Consider the following 22,345-nt stretch of genomic DNA (forward strand, 5'->3'; position numbering starts at 1 on the left):
TCCCATGGTGTCCGGTATTTAGCAGATGCCCAATAAATATTTCAAGAAAGAATTAAGTCACGAATGGCTGCATCACTTAGCAAATGGGGTAAAGTTCACATTCATGAAACCTTTAGGGGATCAACAAATAAAACCCAGAGAACTGTTGATGTCCACTTTGATCCTTGACTCCTCCTCTTTCCCCTTCTCCTGAACTTCTAATACTTCCGTCATAATGATTCTGTTTCCTTATTGGGCAGATTGTTTCCAAGAAGAGACTTCAGTTTTTTAGAATGGTTTTAGATTTACAGAAAAATTGAGAAGATAGCACAGAGTTCCCCCGTATAACCCCTAACCCACATTCCCCTATTGTTAACATCTTACATTAGTATTGTACATTTGTTATAATTAAAGAGCTAACACTGGCACATTATTATTAGCTAAATTCCATATTTCATTCCTATTTCCTTAGTTTTTGTCTAATGTCTTCTTCTGCTCCAGGATCCCATCCAGGATACCACATTAGTCCTGTTGGCTGAGACCACAATTCAGACTTGGTTTTGGTGACCTTGACAAATTTTGAGAAATACTGCTCAGACATACTACTGTAGGATGCCCTCTAGTGGAATTCGGGGTGTTTTTCTCATGGTTAGACTGGGGTTATGGTTTGGGAAGGAGGACTACAGAGGTCAGATGCCATTCCCACCACATCAAGGGCACACACTCTCCACATGAGTGTTCACTATGGGAGGTGACCTTCATCACCTGCCTCTGGTGGCTCTTGCCAAGTTCCTCAGCTGCAGGCTTACTCGTTCCCCCTTTTCCCAACTGCTCTCCTTGGAATCAAGTCGTTATGTGCAGCTATCAGCTAGGTGGGCAGTGACACTCTTCCAGATAACTTGTAAGTATTTGGGGACTGTCACTTTGGAACAGACATGGTCAGCGCTTACCTATACCTCATCAAGTGGTACAACACATACTGAAGTTACCAAGCACGAGCCAGCTGTGGGTTCCGAGAGGAGGGGTCTTCCCCTGCCGGCTTGGGTTACTTTGAATACACTTCTTGGATGATTCCTAAGTACCTTTTGAGTTGATCAGTCAGTCTCCACAGAAGAACATGGGCTGCTCAGGCCTCTCCGACAGGAAGTGGATCTTCATCCCCCCACCCAAGGTGGTTAGACACTCCCTGCTGTAAGTGAGCAAGACCAGCGTCATTCATCACCCAGTCTGTGCGGCACATGTCGCAGACACAGGCCGCCTCTTTTCTGTGAGCTGCAGGTCCTCAGTGAGCATGCTCAGTGCGTCTGGCAGACTGGGGTCACGAGGATGGTGAAATGCAATCCACCTGAGGCAGACTCTAGATGGGATGTAGTAGTGTTCTCTTGCTGCACAAGTTACCACAGTGTAGAGGCTGAAGGCAGCACTTGCTCAGTATCTCGTGGTCTCCATGGGTTGGAAGCCAGGCACAGTACTTCACTGGGCTCTCTGTGTAGGGTCTCACAGAGCCCCAGAATTAAGATGTCAACAGGGCCGTGTTCCTTCCTGGAAGCTCCAGGGAAGACTCCACCTGCACGCTCATTCAGGTTTGGGTAGAATTGAGTTCCTTATAGTTGTGGGATGAGGCCCCATTTCCTTGCTGGCTGCCAGCTGGGGATCCCATTTTTCTCCCACTCTTGTTGCCTGCATTCCCCCTCTAGCTTGCCGCGCGGTCTCCTCCATCTCGAAGCTGGTGACAGCACATCAAGTCCTTCTCAGGCTTCAAATCCTCTTCTCCATCCCTTCTGAATTCATCTCCTGTCTCTAATTTTAGGGCTTGTGTGATTACACTGGGCCTGCCCAGATAATCCAGAATAATATACCTATGTTAAGGTCCATTTAAACCATAGTTAGTATCCCTCATTATTCCTGCCAAGCCCCTTCTGCCCCGTAATGTAACGTATTCACGGGCACGGTATCTCATGATATTCTCAGTCCCAGGGATTTGGGGGATGCAGTCTTCCAGGGGGCCATAGCTGTGCCTACCATACAGTGTTTCTCGAACATTGGTGTACATGGGAATCATCTGCAGGGCACCGTATTGCAGATTCTGATTCAGTGGGCCTGGGGTGAGAGTGTGCATTTCGGACAGGCTCTCAGGTGATCCTGCTCCTGGTGGTCTAGGGAACACATTTTGAGTGGCAGGCTTTAGACCAGGGGTAGCAAATTTACAGCCCCCAGCTCAGAGGTCAAACTCAAGAGAAAACATCAGTACATAAAACCTGTGGCTCGGGGTCCCTGGGTGGCTCAGTCAGTTAAGCGACCAACTTCGGCTTGGGTCATGATCTCACAGTTTGTGGGTTCGAGCTCCAGGTCAGGCTCTGTGCTGACAGCTCAGAGCCTGGAGCCTGCTTCAGATTCTGTGTCTCCCTCTCTCTCTCTCTTTCTCTCTCTGCCCCTCCTCCACTTGTGCTCTCTCTCTCTCTCTCTCAAAAATAAAAATAAACATTAAAAAAAAAATTTTTTTTTAACTGTGGCTCTCAAACCTAACAGCACACCAGAATCACCAGAAAACATGTTAAATAAAATACAGATTGCTGGGCCCCTCCAAGTGTTTCTGAGTCAGAAGGTCTGGAATGGGACCTGAGGATCTGCATTTCCAACAAGCCCAGGCAGTGCTGATGGCTGCTGGTCCAGAGACCACACTTGGTCTGTCTCACGGCTTCGTGCGGCGGTTCTCCGAGTTCTCGTTCCTTTGCCACACAAAGCCATTGAAACAGCCAATCACTTTGTGAGTGTTGGGAGGAGCACTTAAGACCATTTGGTCATCAGGTCATAAGGCGTCGTCTTTGAAAGCAGAGTCCCTGTGTCCGATAGCAATTGCACCTGTGGGCACCTCTGTGGCTCTCGTCCGAGGTAACCTGGTGCCTCGTGGGATCTCCTCCACTTTCATCAAACGGTCAGTTCCTTTTCACGTGTTGAGCTGTATCCTTCTGCTTCGGGAGCACAGTGAAGCACATTCAAGAATATCTCGAACCACTGACATCATCAGTTTTCCCAAACCCATCTTTTAAAATGAAAAGTGAGCTTTATTGTTTGCATTACAGAAGCAACACTCGTTTGTTGTAGAAAATGCAGATAAAAAGAAAAGGGAAAACATTGTAACCCCAGCCAAAGGTAGCTTATTCTGTTTTCCCTGGCATTTTCTATACATACCTGTCAATCCAAGTATATATGTGGGGTTTTCTTTCCAAAAATACATGGTACAAACTGTGTTGTAACCTACTTTTCTTAATATATTATAAATGTCTTTGTACCTCATCCTCATTTTCAGCCCCTAGATTCAACCCCCTTCACCCAATAAAAAGCATCAAGTGCTGTGATTTGTGGCTTCCCTCCCACACACCTGCAGTTGAAGGGAGACTAATGAACAGCAGTGGGTCCCAAGGGGAAAGAGGCAAAAACGTGAAGGACACAGGGCGATCAGAAACACTCCTTTGTCCCTGAGCAATAGGAGGCAGCTGTTACAGAACTCGTCCCCCCCCCCCCCCTTTTTTTTTTTTTTTCTTGGAGAAAGTGATTCAGCTGAGCATTCCTGGATCCGGAAATGCTTCAGCACCAAAATCTAATTCGTAAGAAAGCTGAATCAGGAGCATTTGTGTCTGGGTAATGGAGAGCACAGTCACAGGATCAGAAGGGCTTCCTGCTGCTGTTTTCAGGGTAATTCGCTGCTTCCAGAATTCTGAGTATTGATAAAGGTGTGTTTGGGGTAAAAACTTACTTGCCATTCTCTGAGCTATGAACTTGCTCTCCAATGGATGATACATGAGTAGGGCAAGAAAGAAGGATTTATTTACGAATTAAGCTTTCACCAGTGAACCCACTAGAAACAGCAGCCTCAAGGTGTGAGTTCCAGGTGGGGGGTGGGGGGTTGCTTCTGGAACCTGCAAGAAGTTTGTAGGCCCCTCTCGCCCGGGGACAGGCATTCCTGCTGACAGGTTGGAGGAGGCCGCCCAGGGCCTGGCAGCCTGACCTGTGCTTTTCTTTCCGCAGAACGAGGTCATCAGCCAGCAGCTGTCGGTCATCTTCACTCACTGCTACGGGCCCTACCCCATCCCCAAGCTCACGGAGATCAAGCGCAAGCAGACCTCGCGCCTGGGTGAGTGCCTCACCGCGCCCTGCCCCTCGCTGTTGCCTTGTGGTTTGAGGACACAGAGGTACCAAATGCCCAAAAGAACAGTACTGGAGGACGTCTAAGATGGATACAGGAGTCAGGCAGGTGGTGATCAGGGTATCCTCACATGATAACTGGAGCCTATACCTTGGAAATGTGGACAAGGAGACCCACCAGTCCCTCTAACCGAGGGATTTTCTCCCGCAGGGACGACAGCCCCAGAGCCCATGCACTTCCTGCAGGCAGGTAGATTCTGGTTCCAAAAGAGGGCAGAGCTGTGCCCCGACCGCTCCCCCTCTAAGAAGTCCCTCTTCCTCCCTGAGGAGGAACAAGCAAGGGACAGTGCCAGGCCCACAGAGTTCTTCTAATGGAGTCCTTCTGCAGGGACCCAGGAGAGGAAATAAGTGCCCGACCCCTCCACCCCCCCACACACACACATACACACCTTACACACACAGATACACAAGTGAGGGGAACATACCCGAGCTGAAGAGACTGGACACTCTGAAATGCCATCAGAGTACCAGGAATCACTTTTTCTTCTGGTTGGACACTGTGCTGGGCTGGCCCTAGCCTAGCACTTGACATTCCCCGTCTCAGGTAACCCTCAAGCCGCCCCAGGAGGCAGGCACTGCAAGTCCCCCCACATCTCAGTGGAAGAAAGGGAAGGTCTGTGCTGCGTTCAGATTCACTTCATGAGCTGCCCACCTCCTCCCAAAGCCATGATTCCCTCCTTCTACAGTCCCAGCTTCTTGAATTTTCCAGGAGAAAACTTTCCGTCAGGCAATTATTTCATTCCAAGGATCCTGGGGCTGCCGTAACCTGGCTAATCAGTCTGGAAATAAAGCAAAGAAATGCTTTGCTGCCTTGAAGCCCAAAACACCAGCCTTCTGTTGCAAGGGCCTTTCTCCTTGCTTCCTGGGGAATGATAAAATATTACAGACAAATCCTTTTATGATGAAGGTTGGGGACTTTCCTACTTCCTATTGTTTCCTGCAAAGACTGGGAAACATTTGAGAAATGGAAGCATCTGAAAATGCTATCCTTTAACAAAATCACTACGTTTGGAACAGGTGAGCTAGTTTAAATTAGTGAAAAGGCTGAATTCGTGGAACTGTTTTAAAGTATTCTTGCTCCTGTCGTGAAAAAGTTGTTAATTGAAATGACACCAACTTTCTGCTGAAGTGAAAACCCGAGGAGCCACGTCAAATGTTGTCTGTTTTCCTTTCTGCCCATTCATGTGGGCAAAGTAGGACGTACCAAAACCGCAAATATTTCTACCTTGTAGAAAACAGGTATTAATTAAAATGCTGTCAGAGCAACACATCGCAAAGACGAAGCAAATTAACAGACTTTGGAGACTGAACGTTACATTCCCAGGCCATAGCAACATCTGACATCTCGGTGCCTTAACAGACACCCTTGTTAGAGCAAACATTTGTAAGGGCTGTTTCAATGACACAGCATAAAATCTCCTTTCCCGTAGTTATAGGCGAGGAGGGAACATTTTTTCCTTCCAGATTTGCTGAGCTTTCTTTCAGCAATCAAAAGGACCTAGTTTTTAAGGCCAAGCATTGGGATTCCAAGGGTTATAGCATCAACAGAAGAAGAGCAGACTGGAGAAGCTCAAAGCTCACAATATGGAAGAAAACGGGCAGAACATATTTATGAATAGATGGAACATGAACCAGGTAGGGTTGGCATCTTCAATAGAGCATTTCAAACTAGGGTAACTCCCAAGTTGTCAAATAGTGATTCTTTAAGGACCTGCTTTAAAGGGAAGACATGAATGATCAGTCACAAGGGCCAGGCAGGTCATATAAGTGAGTGAAATGGCTTCCGTGTGAGACAATAGGGAGTGGTGGGGACTGTAGCAAACTGGAGAGCACGTGCCTGATTTTTTGTGACGCATTGTCCTCTTGCCTCCCAGTGAATTCTGGGAGAGGATGGTTCAAAGGGCTACGGGCAGGAGAGTTTAGCAATTTGGGAAACAGGAGTATGGCTATCTGGAGGTAGACAGAGTGAGAAGGAGTGGATGCTGAAAAGAGGGAGAACGTCACTCCAAACTTTTAGTCTTTAAAGCAAGCGGAGATGTGAATTTTAGTCAACTCTGAGGACTTCTGTGGCCTCTCTTCTCTCTTCGTCTGGATTGTTTAGAAGTTTGAGGGGTTTTTTTTTCATAAAATATTTTCATGATAGTGGGATTGTAAGTGATTTTGACTGTTTTATGCTTTTATGATATGTTCTAAATTAAAACTTTTTTTAATGGGAAGAGGTGAGGTAGCTGTACATACAGACAGAAGTATGAATGGAGGACCACCATCTGGGGCAGCACAGGGGCTGAGGGGCCATCCTACCTTCAGGGGCTGGAAGAGGAGAGTTGGCCTAGAAGACAAATTCTGGGTCCAGGGTCTGGGCAAAATGGAGCCGGCCAGGGGTCCAAGATAGAGTTGTCAGGGTGTGCCCAGCAGTTGGGGTCATGGCCCCCAGATATCCAGGGGGTTGGTCCCCACTCTTAATGGTTAGGACAGCCTAAACCCAGCCAAAAGAAGCAACTGGAGTTTTATTTCAGGACAACTGTTTAACCCCTGGGAAAGGGCCCATCAACAAGCAAGTCCCCAGGCTAAGAAGGAGCCTGTTGTCCTTGGCAGGATCTAAGAACAAGATCGTGGAACAAGGGTCAAGGCATTCTTCACTCATTCAAAAAAATATTAATTAAGCATCTACTATGATAGTCATGTTTATTGAGGAGTACTGTGTGTAAGCCCTGTTGCTAAGTGCTTTGCAAAAATTAACTCATTTAATGCTCACTGTAAATGATGTAGATGTATAACGGGTATTACCATTCCCATTATAAAGAAAGGGAAACAGAGGCACAGAGAGGCTAAATGACTTGCCTAAGGTCATAGAGCTGAGATTTCTGGCTTCAGAGCCCACACTCTTCCTATGCGTTACCACCTTTCTGTTCTAGACACAGAGCAAGGATGTGAAAAGAACAGACAAGGTCCTGATCTCCCAAGCAAAGTTACAGGGAGGCAAAGTAACAGTGAATACTCTGTAGCAAATGAGGCTACACCAGAGGGCTATGAGAGCACAGGTAGGGGATGCTTGGTCAGTCTGAGGAGGGTGGGGGGAGTCAGGCAAGGCTTCTTGATAGAAGGTGTCTGCACTGAATCTTGAAGCCCACATGGGGTGAACCAGGTTTGGAAGGAGTTGGAAGTGTCCCAGGTGAAGCACCAGAGGTGGGAGTATGTGGCACTCGTGTAGCTCAAGCACACTGCGGGTTGACGGGGGGATGTGACTAGGGAGAGGCCAGAGAAGGCAGCAGTCTAATCACAAGGAGCCTTGTTAAGAAGTTTGGACTCTATTCTGGGAGCTAGGGAGCTATGGAAAGGTTTACAGCAGAGGAGGGGCGTGATCAGACCTGCCTTTAGTAAGAATGTGGTGAGGTGGACCATCGGGTTGGAGGCAGAGACCAACAGAGGCTCCTGCGGGTCCCCAGACAAGAGATCTTGTGGCCTAGCAAGGGCAGGGGCATTGGGGATGGAGAGAAATGGGGCAATCGAGAAACACTTAGGAGCAAGAGGGGACAGTGTTTGTGATAGACTAGATCTGGGCAAGCCCAGGAGAGGAAGGTGTCTTGTTGCCTTCGAATCCTTGGTTTGGGCAACCAGTAGATGGTGGTGCCGTTCACAGGCAAGGAAGACTCTTTTTCACGTGAGCTGAGAATGCAGTTCATCGTGTATCCTCAGACTCAGAAGCTTGGGTGCAGACGCCGCAGAGAGGTAATCTCCCATTTAGAGACTCCTAAAGGTCCCCCCCCCCCCACCGGGCCCCACAGCTCAGGTCAGGGCGGGTGACGTAATAGGAAGCCCCACCAGAGGTTAGGTCCACCTTGCCCCTCGTGCAGGGGTCCAGACTGACTCAGGAGCAGAACGGGGCGGAACCCGGTAGGGGCAGGGATGTTAGTGGATATTCCCAACAAGCAAAAGCACTGAGCTGAGGACAGACTGGCACCTTCAGGAGCTCTAGGTCTCAGTGGCTAAAAGGACAGACAAATTGGGGGGTGAGGGGGGTGGAACTAGGGATCCTAGTGCTTAATCATGCAGACCCTCCAATCCGAATTCAAAGTTCAAAGCCCACATTCAGATCCTGGCTACTGCACCTGTCACTAGCTCAAACTTCTGTATGCTTGTTTCCTAACTTCACAACTGACGATGGTCCCTGTCTGCCGGGACCGAATGAGTTTGCATGTGCACGTGCCAGCTTCCACAGCGCCTGGCACGTCGTAAGTGCTCAGCGAGTAGTGATATACCTCCTTTGTGGTCGCTGTTGATGAGAGCAGGGGACTGGCTCACGTGCCTCTGATTCTGGGAGAGAGGGGCTTGGATTTTGAACCACCTGGAATACAGTGGTAAGGGGGCAGAGTTTCTAGACCCCTTTGCCATCAGGCAGGGAGGGCACCGAACCCACGTAGGAGGAGCAAAGGGGAGGTGGGCATACATTTGCCTTTCCCATCAGAAAATCATCTGCATCAGGCCATGGCTGAGTCTCCTCTGGGGAAATGCTACTTCTAATCACAAATAAGCTATGGAGATTTCCTATGAAAAAAACTGAATTTCAGTGATTTGAGTGTTCTTTTGACTGGTTCTGTCTCCTGTTTGGCCTCTGTCTCGCCAATGAGTATTTTATGACCATGGTTTCCCCTGTCGGCTCTTCTTGGCACTTTCCAGAAGAAAAATGTAAACTTCACCCTTCTCTCCACTAAAGCTACCCTTTTTCCCCTTCCTATTCTAGATCCTCATTTCCTTAACAATAAAGAAATGTCTGATGTTACCTTTCTGGTAGAAGGAAGACCATTTTACGCTCACAAAGTGCTGTTATTTACCGCCTCTCCGAGGTATGTATGGTCAGTTTTGAAAGCAGCTGAATTATGAGTGTGGCTGTTGCTGTTACTAGTCTCTGAAATTCAATTTTGGTGGTATCTTCCCTGGACTGGAAGATGATCTTTTCAAAATCAAGAATTCGAGAGCAAAGTGCATTTGTACAACCATGTTCACAGCAACATTATTCACAGCAGCCAACAGGTTTCAGAAGCATCCCAGGTGCCCTCCAGGAGAGGAATGGACAAACAAAATGTGGTATATACATATATTATTTAACCTTAAAAAGGAAGGCAGAGATGACAGATGCTACAACCTGATAAACCTTGGGCGTGGGATGCAAAGAAACAAGGCAGTCACAAAAAGACAGACACTGTATGATTCCACTTATGTGCAGAAAGTAGGATGGGTTGCCTGGGGCCGGGGGCAGGGGAAGGTGGGGGAGTTGTTCCATGGATACAGAGCAAGTTCTGGAGATTGTTTTTTTAAGCACAGAGCAGCCAGTAGTATAAACAGCAGCGCCTTTGTGTGACTCAGGCAAGGGCACCGGTCCTCTGGGCAGATAGAGTGTGTACCAGGCCCAGGGCTTCAGAGCACAGCGTGAATTGGATTTTAGCTGCCCCAGCCCAGTGCCCTCACGCAGTATACAACCTGAAATATCGTACACAGCAGCCAGGAATGGCCTGTCCTCCAAATATCCAGGAACTCTGGCGTAAGCCATCCCACACTTACAGGTCTTGAACCTGACTTTTCCTTGACTATGTAGTTGACAGTGGTATCACTCCCTCCTCTGCTACTGCTCTCTCTGCTTTCGATGGGAGTTAAGTTGGCCGTTTAGAGCCGCATTATCCAGAGCCCTGAACTGGGATCAGCAAAGCTCTGGCACAGAGGAAGGCAGGACTCTGAAATGAGCAGGCAGGCTGCTGGGAACGGAGGGGGCGGGGGGAGGATGAACAAAGTGATCAGGACACTGGGTACCCAGAAACAGAACCCACTTCTAGGACATTTGCTAATGAATATATGTGACCAACACTTCCTGGGTTCCTAAAAGCATCCTGGACTCTCCACTGCCTCTCCCCAAAATCACATGCAAACCCCCAGATGTCTGCTTTGCCACAACAAGAAGAATACGCCATGCCTTACACGGTTGTCGGTTATGATGCCGTAGAAAAGCAGGATAGATATCATACCAGTGTTAATTTCTTAGTCTTGACAACCATGGCTGTGTAGGATGTTAACATCCGGGAAAGCTGGGTGGAGGGCATCCAGGAGCTCTGTACTGTCTTTATGACTGTTCTGCGAATCTTATTATTTCAAAACTATAGGTTGAAGAAAAGAACACAGCTTATGCCTAAATGTTTTGAGTGTCAGGGTGTTCCATTGACTGGGTCTGTACCCACTAGGAGCTTACAGTTCTGTTGACCGCAGGAAAGCACATCTGAAGCCCATCAGCAGGTCATCCGTGGGGAGGTTGATAGGTTGTTGATTAAATACCTACGATGCAGCAGATCTGGAAGGGCACAGGCTCTGGAGATGCAGCAGAGCAGAAGGGCGGAGTCCCTGCCCTCCAGGAGCAAAGGTGCACAGGAGGTGGGGAGCACCACGGGTATCAGAGGACCCCATGAAGGAAGCAGCCTTCGTGATAAGTCCTGTGGGACAGACAGATGGGCTTTTAAATGGTATTTGTTCTGTTCCAGTCACCTGTTTGAGAAATAACAGTTCAAACTACTATTTTTAACTTTAAAGTTTTAACTTCAGGGCGCCTAGCTGGCTCAGTCAGAAGAGCATGCTACTCTTGATCTCAGCGTTGTGAGTTTGAGCCCCACGTTGGGTGTAGAGATTACCTAAATAAATAAAAAAAACTTAAAAATAATAATTAAAAAAATGTTTTATGTTTATTTATGTTTGAGAGAAACAGAGCGTGAGCAGGAGAGGGGCAGAGAGAGGGAGACACAATCCTGAATAGGCTCCAGGCTCTGAGCTGTCAGCACAGAGCCCGACATAGGGCTCAAACCCACGAACTGTGAGATCATGACCTGAGCCGAATCAGAAGCTTAATTGACTGAGCCACCCAGGCGCCCCCTAAAAAAAATAATTAAAAAAAATAAAGTTGTAACTTCAGATTTGGTTATGGTATCTTACTGGGGTGGCAGTGCATTATGACATCTGTGGATGTACTGATGATGTATTTCAGAGTGGGGGGCGGGGAATACAAGATACTACATGTTTCTCTCATTAGAGTGGTGTTTCTCACAAACTGTGAATGTCTGTGTGGGTCTTTTTATCTCCTTTCTTGTGTTCTTTTTCAGGTTCAAAGCACTCCTCTCCAGCAAACCAACAAATGACAGCACCTGCATAGAGATCGGTTATGTGAAGTACCCCATCTTTCAGGTGAGCCCCAGTTGTGACCTAGGGCATTGTGCTGGTCATCCACCTTTGGGTTAGCCACTGCAGGGTCCTCAATTCCTTGCACACTGGGCCCCTCCTTACACCCCCTCCGGCTTACGATCCTTTTAGCCCTACAGCATTAGTTGAGCACCTACTGGTTGCCTAGCCCTCTGCTGGGACCTGGGGACACAAGGATAAAGGACATTCCTCCCCTGGGGCGTCACAGGATAGAGCGGGTAACTGAGTAATTAGTCACTTACAATATAATGTGGGGAGGTACCAGTAGGGGGCAGGGAGGCGATGTGCTGTGACAACTAGGACCAGGGAAGTTGGAGAAGGTCTCCTATGAGGTGTCAGCCGAAATAGTGAAAGCTTAAGAGAAGCTGGGGAACCCTAGGAAGGCTCGGGGCTTAAAAAGGGGGTTAGAAGATTCTAGGCAGAGAACAGCAAGGATGAAGTCCCAAAACCACGGTTGAGCCTAATGTGATCAGGAGCCAGTGGACTTTTAACGACTGCACTCCCTCCATGCTGTCCTCCCACAAGCCAGGGTCTGGGAGCCGACGTGGGTGACCTGGGGGTGGGATCTGTGGAATTCTGAACAGAACGTTGTTTCCTGCGGTTCAGTTCAGGAAGTAGGGCCTTGGGAGGAGTGCAGTAAGAGTGGATAAGATTCAGGCAGGTGTGCCAGGGATTCATGCTCTAAGAGGGTTGTTGAGACAACTCAGAGATAAGGGGGGGGGGGGTGGAGACAAGGCTGGCCATGACCAGGGCCACGGGTCAGGTTTCCAATCTGCACTTAGAAGGAAAGAGCTGCAGCCCAGGACTAAAATGCTGCATTCTCCTATTTAAAATTGATGTCTATCACATGACGATGGGCAAAGAACCAACCTTTCTAAGCCTCAGTTTGCTCATCTGGTGGATAGGAAAGGGGGAACTGCAGTGGGAGGCAGGGAACAGCATAAGCAAATGGACAAAAGTGCGAAATCATGGGGTGTGTTTGAGGGAGAGTGATTATCAGTCTATTCAGCCGGGTCTTAAGGTATATTGGAGACTGAGAAGACACTGGGACCACTCAGTATGAGCCAAGTGGGAAGAAAGCAGGCCAGATGGTGGCTTTTCCCTGGCCCCTCAGATCCTGCTGTCCAGAGGGCTGCCATGGATGTTCAGAGGAAGCCACCATGCCCTCACACTGGCCCCTAAAGCCTATTGAGGTACCTGCATCTCCACCATTAGAGATGTATTTCTTTGGTTATGTTAAAAGTTCAAATGAAAGAATCCTTGCCAAGTAACTATGGGTAAGACACTCTTCTTTGAGCCTCATTTTCTCCATTTTTAACAAGTTAATATCACCTGTATCTATGTCATGGGTTCTTGAAGAGATTAGCAAGTAGGACAACTTGGCAATTTTTTTTTTTTGATGTTTATTTATTTTTGAGAGAGAGAGAGGCAGAGCATGAGCAGAGGTCAGGGACGGAGAGAGGGAGACACAGAATCTGAATCAGGCTCCAGGCTTTGAGCTGTCAGCACAAAGCCTGCCCGACACAGGGCTTGAACTCACAAACCACGAGATCATGACCTGAGCTGAAGTCAGACGGCTAACTGACTGAGCCACCCAGGAGCCCCTCAACTTGGCAATTTTTAAGTGGGTTGTTATTTTTCTAACTCATAACTGGTAAACCATCTCCCTACTAAGCACAAGACCCTGTAGGATAGGTTACTATGGTCTGAGCATTGGGGAAAGGATTAAAGCAGTTTCCAGGGACAAGGCCAGTCTGGGGGAGCCATCCCATTGGGGTGGGGGTGGCAGAGAGGAGCTGGATCCCCAGTGTGGGACCAGGGAGTTGGCATGCCCCCCCAGACCCAACCTCTCACCCCAATTCCTCACCACATTTTCTACTGAGAGCAAAGTGGCCACAGCCCTTTCTAGAATGGTGGTGACTTCTGAGTTTGAAATTTTCCATGAAACTGCTGCTTTGTTTTAGGATTAGAGTTGGGAGGGCAGAGAAGAAACTTCTGTGGGGCTCCAGCTATGAATGAGGCACTAACCTCTACTTGCACATGGTTATCTGGATACTTCTTGCCATTTTTAGAGATGAATAAACTGAGGCTCAGAAAACTTAAATGATGTGCCCCAAGTCTTAGTGCTACTTTAGTGACAGCCAGGATTGGAGCCCAGTCTTCCTGGTGCCAAAGCCTGGATGCTTGGTTCTAGAATACCCTTTCTACGGAGGAACAGTGATAATAACAGTGCCCATTTCTTTTTTTTTTTTTTTTTCTCATTTGTTTTGAGAGAGGGAGAGAAAGAGAGCCGGGAAGGGACAGAGAGAAAGGGAGAGAGAGAGGATCCCAAGCAGGTTCTACACTGTCAGTCCAGAGCCCAATGCAGGGCTCGAACCCACGAAGCCATGAGATCATGCCCTGAACCAAAACCAAGAGCCGGACGCTTAACCAACTGAGCCACCCAGATGCCCCATAACAGTGCGCATTTCTTGAGCACCAGCTATGTGTCAGGCTCAAAGCTGGTGCTTCTCAGCCTCTGCTGGACATTGGAGTCACCTGGAGAGCTTTGAAAATTCCCAGCACCCAGGCTACCAATCAGAACAGGGGCTGGGGCTCAGGTGTCAGTATTTGGAGCATCTGCCATTGTCCCAGCATGCAGTCAAGGTGGAGACACAGTGCTCTGCACTAGAGTGGATCTCGAGCTTTAACAGGCACCAGAATCTCCAGGGCAGGGGAGGAAGGGGGTTGCTCGATAAAACACAAAACTTGTTGAAATGCAGATTCCTGGACCCCATCCCCAGAGTCCTAGATTCTGTAGGCCTAGGGTGGGGTCCTAGAATTTATATTTCTTACAAGAGCCCAGGTGGTGCTGATGCTGCTGGTCCAGGGACCCCACTGTGAGAACCACTGCCATACATCATCTCCTTCAGTCCTTCCAGCCGCCCCTCCGGGAAGCTCTTCTCCCACCTACAGCCAGGACACAGACCCAGAGGGAGGAAGGTAGTGGCCCCAGCTCCGGCTACTCATCACAGCCAAGCTGAGGTTCAGACCCGGGCCTGACTGACTTCCAGACCTGATCTCCTAGTTGCCCCCCAACTGCAGGGACTTGGGCCCTCCCCCCCCCTCCCCCCCCCCCCCCCCCCCCCCCCCCCGCCAAAAAAAAAAAAATCACCCGGCCCTGAAGAAAGAATCGTAGGCCCATTCGAGTTTGAGTATGAACTAAGTGCTGGAAAATGCATGCCTCCCCAGCTCTCCTGAGTGCTCGTGAAGGGGGCACTTTTGCCATAAAGCCTGGAACTAATTGGGGAGGTTCCTGTAATAAGAACCTTGTAGTAGGCATTCAATAAATGTTTGCTGTGCGGATTCATTGAACGAGAGACCTACGTGGGAAAGCGTGGCCCCAGAGGAATCCAAGGCCTGTAATTGCTTTTGCCTGGGGAAGGTTTCCTGGCCACATTAGCCTGGAGTTACTGTAATGAGTTAGGAAGATTTAGCAGGCCCTGGGGACTTCTCTGTGTGCCTGTCCCTTCCCCATAAAAGAAGAAAAGCCTCATTTGTGGCTTGAAATAGGCCAAGGAGGGCTGAATCCGACCCAGAAGGAGGCTCCCAGGGGCCTGTTCACTCCACTTCCATGCTGACAGAAGAATTTTAGTTAAATGAGACTGCTTTGAGTTTCCTCCCCACAAGACTGTTTAACATCACACACGGGCAAGAGCAGGACGCAGCTGAGGCTACACGTGGAAGTGGGGGCCTCCGTGAGGCCGTGGATGCCATTTAAACCCCGGCTCCATGCAGGTTGACAGCTGCCAAGGAAAACAACTCCATAAACAGGCCCTTTGGCCTAATAAGGGTTCGTTTTGCCCCCTTTGCAGAAAAGGCTTGTGTTGGCAGAGTCTGATGGCAAGGGACAGCCCAATTTAAATCCCATTAGCCCCAGGATCTGCATCTGCTAGGGAGCAGCATTTTAAGTCAACAGCCCGACCTCAAATGAATGACCTAATATGATGGAGGCACACTTTGTAAATGGAGAGGCCCTGTATTCGGGGTAGTTATTGTCATGGCTCGTATTGCTGTCATTATCGGTTTGGCCATTGTAAAAGAGAGGCGCTGGGGGGACCCGTTGATTTACATAAGGCCAGGATCCCCCCATTCGCTGACATGATAACGTTAGATGCCTGTGGCCCATCAGGATGAGGGAGGAGAGGGTAAACGATGCTGTGTTATCATTTCCCAAAGCCTCAGCCACCACCATCAATGCACCACCATCCCTGTGACGAGGCAGGTGGGCACAGAAGCCCAAAAGTCAGTCCGTGAGAGACTCAAACACGAAAGAGGAGGTGAGGCGAGGGCTCATGTTCCTGTTTAAAGTGTGCTTGCTGAGTGCAGGCCCGAGAATGCAGAGAAGGACAAGACATAGACGGTCCCATCAAGCTCGCGTGGGAAGTAACACTGCAGTTGTGGATGATGTGTGCCCAGCCAGGGGTTACAGCTAGGACATCTGAGAAGGCTCCACACATGTGACCGCTGAGATCCCAAAAGAGGGGGCCCAGTTCAACAGGTGGAGAAGAAGGGAGGGGCATCCAAGCAGAGGGAACAGCACGGGCAAAAGTGGGGGACTGAAAGAGAAGTGGTAGGTTCTGTTAGAGGCAAGTGGGTGGGAGTGATCAGAGTATAAAAGGCAGATGTTGTCCAGATTAGGATGAGAGAAGGCTTGAGTGACAGAGGAGATCTGAAAAAGTAAATTGATTCATAGCAGCAGTATTCATAACAGCCAAGCAGTGGAACCCATCCAATGTCCCTCAGCTGATGAACGGATACACAAAACATGATACATTGTTCAGCAATAAAGAACGTAGGAGAGAGAAGTGACAGCAAGAATGAACCTTGAAAACATTACGCTAAGTGTCATCAGCCAGACACAAAAGAGCATGTGTTGTGTGATTCCACTGATAGGAAATGTCCGGAATGCGCGAATCCATCGTGGTTGTCAGGACAGGCCCAGGAGGAAATGAGACTGGTTGGTAATGCGTACGGGGTTTCTCCTGGGCGTGTTAGAAATGTTCTAAAATTAGATAGTGGTGATGGTTGCACGCCATTGTGAATATACTAAAAACCACTGAACTGTATGCTTTAAGTTGATGCGTTTGCATTATGTAAAATAGACCTCAATAAAGCTGTAAACATACATATTTTTTAAATGATGACTTTTAAACACTCGTGCAAAAGGTAGATTGAGATCAGTCACAAAGGGCCTCGAATGGCCTGAATAAAAACGTGGCAGTGCACAGCAGAGCACTACTGGAGAAAGATTTTTCCACCTCAGAGAACACTGAAGAACTAAGATTTATTCAGTTCTTGCCATGTGCCAGGCCCCTGCTAGGCCTGTTGCATATAATTTAACCCTCTTCAGAACCCCATGAGGTAGGTAATGTTATCCCCACTTTGCAGATGATGCAACTGAGGCACAGAGAACCTAACTCAATTCAGGTCCCTCAGATCTTAAGCGGCAGGGCTGCTCAGAAGCTGAGGGAGCCCACGTGCAGGGTCCTTGCTCTTAACCACTGCCGTATGTTGGTCACAGACCACTGGAGCCTGAAGGGACTGTGGAGGACAGCCCAGCCCCAGCGCCTCATTTTATAAGTGTCCAAAGATGGGACGTAACCAGTCTACAGATGTTTCCGGCACAACTGCCGTGGGGTGAGGCAGGTATAGTCCATGTGTCATAAGGCAGAAGACAGTGGTGGAGAAGAGCATGTTCACCACCTAAAATTAAAGCTTTGGGGCGCCTGGGTGGCTCAGTCGGTTAAGCATCCGACATCAGCTCAGGTCATGATCTCATGGTTCATGGGTTCAAGCCCCACATCAGGCTCTGTGCTGACACCTCAACCTGGAGCCTGTTTCCGATTCTGTGTCTCTCTCTCTCTCTCTCTCTCTCTCTCTCTCTCTCTCTCTCTCTCTCTGTTCCTCCCCCGCTCGCGCTCTGTTTCTCTCTAAAATAAATAAACATTTAAAAAAAAATAAAAGTTTTTTAAAAATATTAAAAGAAAAAATTAATGGCTTCATGGGAGGTAGTGACAGCCAGTTCTACACATCTGGGGGCCTCATTCTAAAGGGACACCAATTTGCAAAGCTCTGGGACTTTGCACACCATTCAGGCCTCCTTAATACATGAACAAAGAACAGCCTGGCTCAGACTGTTCACATCATCAGTGAAACAGTGAAACTGTGGACCCCTAATGGCTTCATCCTGGGTCTTGTCAAGCTGTGATGAGGAGCAGGTGGTCCCATGGGCGCCCAGAGTCATCCCCTGGGACTTAAGTAAGACTCCTGTCAAACTGGGCCATGCTTCCCGGGGAACGACCCCTAGCGTAGGTTCCTTAAACTGCCTGTTTGGGGGCAGCCTGATGGCATGGAGGTGGAAAGACAAGCCGCGACTGCCATCTGTAGATGGAGAACAGAGAATTGTTCAGAATTGTTTAATGTGATACCGGGCATGCACTTGGAACCCAGCAGAATCACAAGGAGACAAATTTCAGCATGCCATAAGGAAAAACATCCAGCCGGGAGAAGCATCCTAAGTGGAACTTCTCCTACAAGGCAGTGATCAAGCGGGAATGGCCACGCTGGGGACAGGTGTCCTGGAGGGACCGATAGACTGCCCGGCGGTAAGCTGACGGTGTCTGTGTGCTGACACTGACTGATGCTTTGCTCGCTGTGTCCTTTCTTCCAGCTGGTTATGCAGTATCTCTACTACGGTGGCCCAGAGTCACTTCTCATTAAAAACAACGAGATAATGGAGGTAAGGAAACTGTTGTGTCATCGGGTCGGTGGCTCCTCTGTAAACTCAGGTCACTGGCAGGTGTTGGCGGTGGCTGGGGGGACCTGTGTTGGGTTTTCACTTGGGTGCAGGGTTTGGGGTCCTGCCTCCCAAGGGTTTTGCATCAGAGCCCCTTCCGGAAGGCCAGGGTGCTCAGTGCACTTGCAATAGCAGCTCCGTGAAATCCACTTTTCATTGGCTTTGGGGTGGGGGGCGGGGGGGGGGCAGGTAAAGGAAGTTGCCTATGGAGGCGGAGACTAAGTCTAGGCACAACTAGGGCTCAGATACCGTCATCAGGAGCTACCCTTGTGACTTCTGTCATTGGAAAACATTCCCCAAATCACAGTGCGTCTGTTGATACAGAAGCCAGGAGCATTCCAGCCAGTTGAGGATGACCATCCCCCCTTCCTGAGTCTCCTTGGCTCTCCCCCATCTGCTGTCTACCTCACCGTTAAGCCTGTCTCCCCTCCCTAATCCAGGGGCCTTGTTTCTGCTCCCTTCTGCCCAAAGCCAAGAGTCCCTGCTCTTTCCTAAACCTGGACCCCTTGTTGGTTTTCCTATTCAAAACTGGAAGCTTTGAACGGGAAGCCAAGATTACTCCGATAATCCTGAGCAAAGGAGCCAGGATCCATTCAGGTGTCTGTGGAGTCCAGGGTGCCTGGCTGATTAGAGATGTCAGAGCACTATCAGTCATTCAAAAGGTGACCCCACACAGGGGTTAAAACAAGGAGTCGGAACCAAACTTGGTTTAAATCCAGGCTCTGTCCCTTCTGAGCTGTGTGATCTTGGACATGTTGGTTAACCTCTCTCAGCCTCAGTTTCCTTCCCTGGAAATGGGAATAATTATCTATCTCATTGGATTTTTAAGATTGTAAGAGTCCCTATGTTCAATAAGGTGCTTATCCTTCCCATCATACTCTGAGAACCCTTCCATGGTCATCCCCACCCACCCACCCACAGTTACTCTCTTGCCTCTCTGGACCACCCCTTTGACACTTCTCTACCTCAGGACCAAGCTGCCATCTGAGAACGCAGGCTCTTCTGTAACATTTATTTTTATTTTAAAATCAAAATAACGAACGTGCACGTAAATCATGTAAATAATACAGAAGAGCTGGTCACAAAAAGCAGCTCACCCAGGCTCCCTCATCCCCTGTGCCCCCATCCATTCCCCAAAGGCAATCCCTCTGAACACTTGGGGCCAAGCTACAGCAGTAATGCAAAGGGACAGAGATCTCTGCCCTCATGGACTGAGGGCGACAGGCATGACATCATGTCTGGGGAGAGAAGGGCTCTAAGGAAAACTAAGACAGGGTAAGGAAGGCAGACAGTGATGAAGGGAGATGACCTGAGGCGGGGTGGTCTGGGAGGCTTCTCTGAGGGGACATTTGTGTGGACACCTGGATGAACAGAGGGAGTGAGCCGCGCCGAAATCCATCTTGCTGACTAATGGTGTTCACCCATATTTCTGGACGTAACAACTTCAGGCATTTTTGCTCGACCCCCTGCTAGAATAGATGTGAATCTGGTTCACTTCAGACCCCTCTCCTCTGCCATCTTCCCCCGCAACAGAGTTCGATCACTCTATCTTAGTGGCTAGTGTTTCCTTTGGGCTTTAAAGTGACATTACCAATGCCTACATTCCCAGCCCTTCACCTTGGGACACTTCTGCGGAAGATAAGGATTTTTCCCCATGATTGTCATCCCTTTATTTCCACCTCCCAGCCACTAACGGGCTCTTTTTATGGTTTTTAGCTTCTGTCTGCTGCTAAATTTTTCCAGCTGGAGGCTTTGCAGCGACACTGTGAGATTATCTGCGCAAAGAGCATCAATACCGACAACTGTGTGGATATTTACAACCACGCCAAGGTAATCAGTCCCACTCTGGCTGTCCTGAGCATGCGCCGTGTACTGAAATGGGTCAGGCTTTTCCTTCACAGACACGGAGTCAAGGCAGAGAGCTGGTGCTGGCCCGCTTGCTCCAGGCTGAGCCACCCCTGCATTCCTCCCACCATCAGGCTCCTGCTCTAGAAAAGATGCCTTTCCTTTTATGTCACCCCTCCCAAATACAACGAGAGCAGGAACTCAGAAGTTCCCAAAGCAAAGTTGTTCTGAGACAGTGCTTCTCAAATGTTAACGTGAACACGAATCATATTGCAGACCCCGACTCAGCAGGTCCAGGGTGGGCCCTGCATTCTGCATTTCTAACAAGCCCCCAGGTGAAGCCTCTGCTGCTAGTCTAAGCCACACCTTGAGTAGCAAGTGGTTGTCGAAGAGTGTTTTCCAGTCCAGAAGCATCAGCATCTTTAGGGAACGTGTTAGAAATGTATATTCCAGGGCCCCATTCCAGACCTACTCTGAATCAAAAACTCTGGGGGAGAGACCCACCGCCTATGGCTTCGCAAGCCGTCCAGGTGATTCTGATGCATGCTCAAGGGCGAGAATCACTGTTCTAGAACTCTGTTCCTGGTGCTGGCTGCGCAGTAGAATCATCTGGGCACTCACTTAAAATCCCTATGCTTGGGACCTATCACAGACCAATTAAACTCACCTTTGGTGGTAGAGCCCGGTGAAAGGTGTTTTCCAGAGCTTCCCAAGTGATTTCCAGTGTGACCAAGGTTGAGAACAGGTTGCCAGCCCTGGAGACCCCCAAGGAATTCTCCTGGTCAGGTGGACTAATCAGAATGACCTGGGGAGAGTCCTGAATGTGTTTAGCCCCCCACCCACAATGGGCTCTGCAGTGGAACCCAGGAATCTGTATTTTTAACAAGCTCCCTAGGCTACTGTTGTGACTTCAGTCCTAAGGCCAGTCATGACTCCAATTTTTGGGAACCACTGACCTCATCTCATCCAATCCATTTCGCATGTAGGGATACTGGGACCGAGAGAAGTCAAATAATTTGTCCAGGTGCCATTTTATTTTTGTCTCATGTGCTCAGGATAGGCAGATTAGCGTTTGCTAGGAAGAAGCAGTGAAATGAGTTGAGATCAGGAATTTAAAACAAAAAAGTCTTCTTTTGAGTAAGTGGAGCTCAAGAGACATCTCCCACACCCGCTGCTTTGTAGAGTGACAGCTGACGTGCATTACACTCTCATCGCCCATCCTGAAAACTCAGGTTGCATTTGAGATGTTGTTTTCTGTCTTATGCCAACATCCAACGAGCCCTTTTAGTGTGCAGGCACCTGTGCTAAGATCCGTATTACACCTACTTTTTTTAAAAATAATTTATTGTCAAGTTACCTAAAATACAGTGTAGTCTTGGCCTCAGGAGTAGATTCCTGTCATTCATCACTTACATACAACATCCAGTGTACATCCCAACAAGTACCCTCCTCAATGCCCCTCACCCATTTTCCCTGCCCCTCCCAATCCCCCACCCCCATCAACCCTCAGTTTGTTGTTCTCTGTATTTAAGAACCTTTTATGGTTTGCCTCCTTCCCTTCCCCTATGGTCTTCTGTTAAGTTTCTCAAATTCTACATATGAGTGAAAACCTATGACATCTGTCTTTTTCTGACTGAATTATTTCACTTAGCATAACAACTTCCAGTTCCATCCACCTTGTTGAAAATGGCAAGATTTCATTCTTTTTCATCACTGAGTAATATTTCATTTTATATATATACCACATCTTCTTTATCCATTCATCAGTTGATGGACATTTGAGCTCCTTCCATAATTTGGCTATTGTTGATAGCGCTGCTATAAACATTGGGGTACATGTGCCACTACAAATCAGCACTCCTGTATCCTTTGGATAAATTCCTAGTAGTGCTATTGCTAGGTCATAGGGTAGATCTATTTTTAATTTTTTGAGGAAACTCCACACTGTTTTCCAGAGTGGTTGCACCAGTTTACATTCCCATCAATAGTGCAAGAGGGTTCCCCTTTCTCCACATCCTTGGCAACATCTTTCCTGAGTTGTTAATTTTAGCCACTCTGACCGGTGTGGTTTTGATTTGTATCTTCCTGATGATGAGTAGTGTTGAGCATCTTTTCATGTCTGTTGAGCATCTTTTCATGTCTGTTGGCCATCTGGATGTCTTCTTTGGAAAAGTGTCTATTCATATCTTCTGCCCATTTCTTCACTGGATTATTTGTTTTTTGGGTGTTGAGTTTGGTAAGTTC

The 22,345-nt window shown here is 48.4% G+C and overlaps 1 protein-coding gene across 10 annotated transcripts in view; it reads left to right on the forward strand.

Annotated features, from left to right (window-relative positions):
- Window positions 1-22,345, forward strand: part of BTBD11 (BTB domain containing 11) — a 315,613-nt gene that overhangs the window by 285,324 nt on the left and 7,944 nt on the right. For 8 of the 10 annotated variants that reach the window (XM_045062280.1, XM_045062275.1, XM_045062279.1 and 5 more), the window contains 5 exons: window positions 4,009-4,114; window positions 8,927-9,029; window positions 11,322-11,403; window positions 18,131-18,199; window positions 19,973-20,086. In XM_045062280.1, the coding sequence (XP_044918215.1) occupies window positions 4,009-4,114; window positions 8,927-9,029; window positions 11,322-11,403; window positions 18,131-18,199; window positions 19,973-20,086 (474 nt within the window). Of the gene's footprint in view, window positions 1-4,008; window positions 4,115-7,825; window positions 7,915-8,926; window positions 9,030-11,321; window positions 11,409-14,256; window positions 14,516-18,130; window positions 18,200-19,972; window positions 20,087-22,345 lie in introns of those variants that run through there. The other 2 variants (XM_045062278.1, XR_006601071.1) reach the window with 2 other exon arrangements.

This window comes from Felis catus, chromosome B4 (assembly GCF_018350175.1).
Source record: "Felis catus isolate Fca126 chromosome B4, F.catus_Fca126_mat1.0, whole genome shotgun sequence".
NCBI lineage: Eukaryota > Metazoa > Chordata > Mammalia > Carnivora > Felidae > Felis > Felis catus.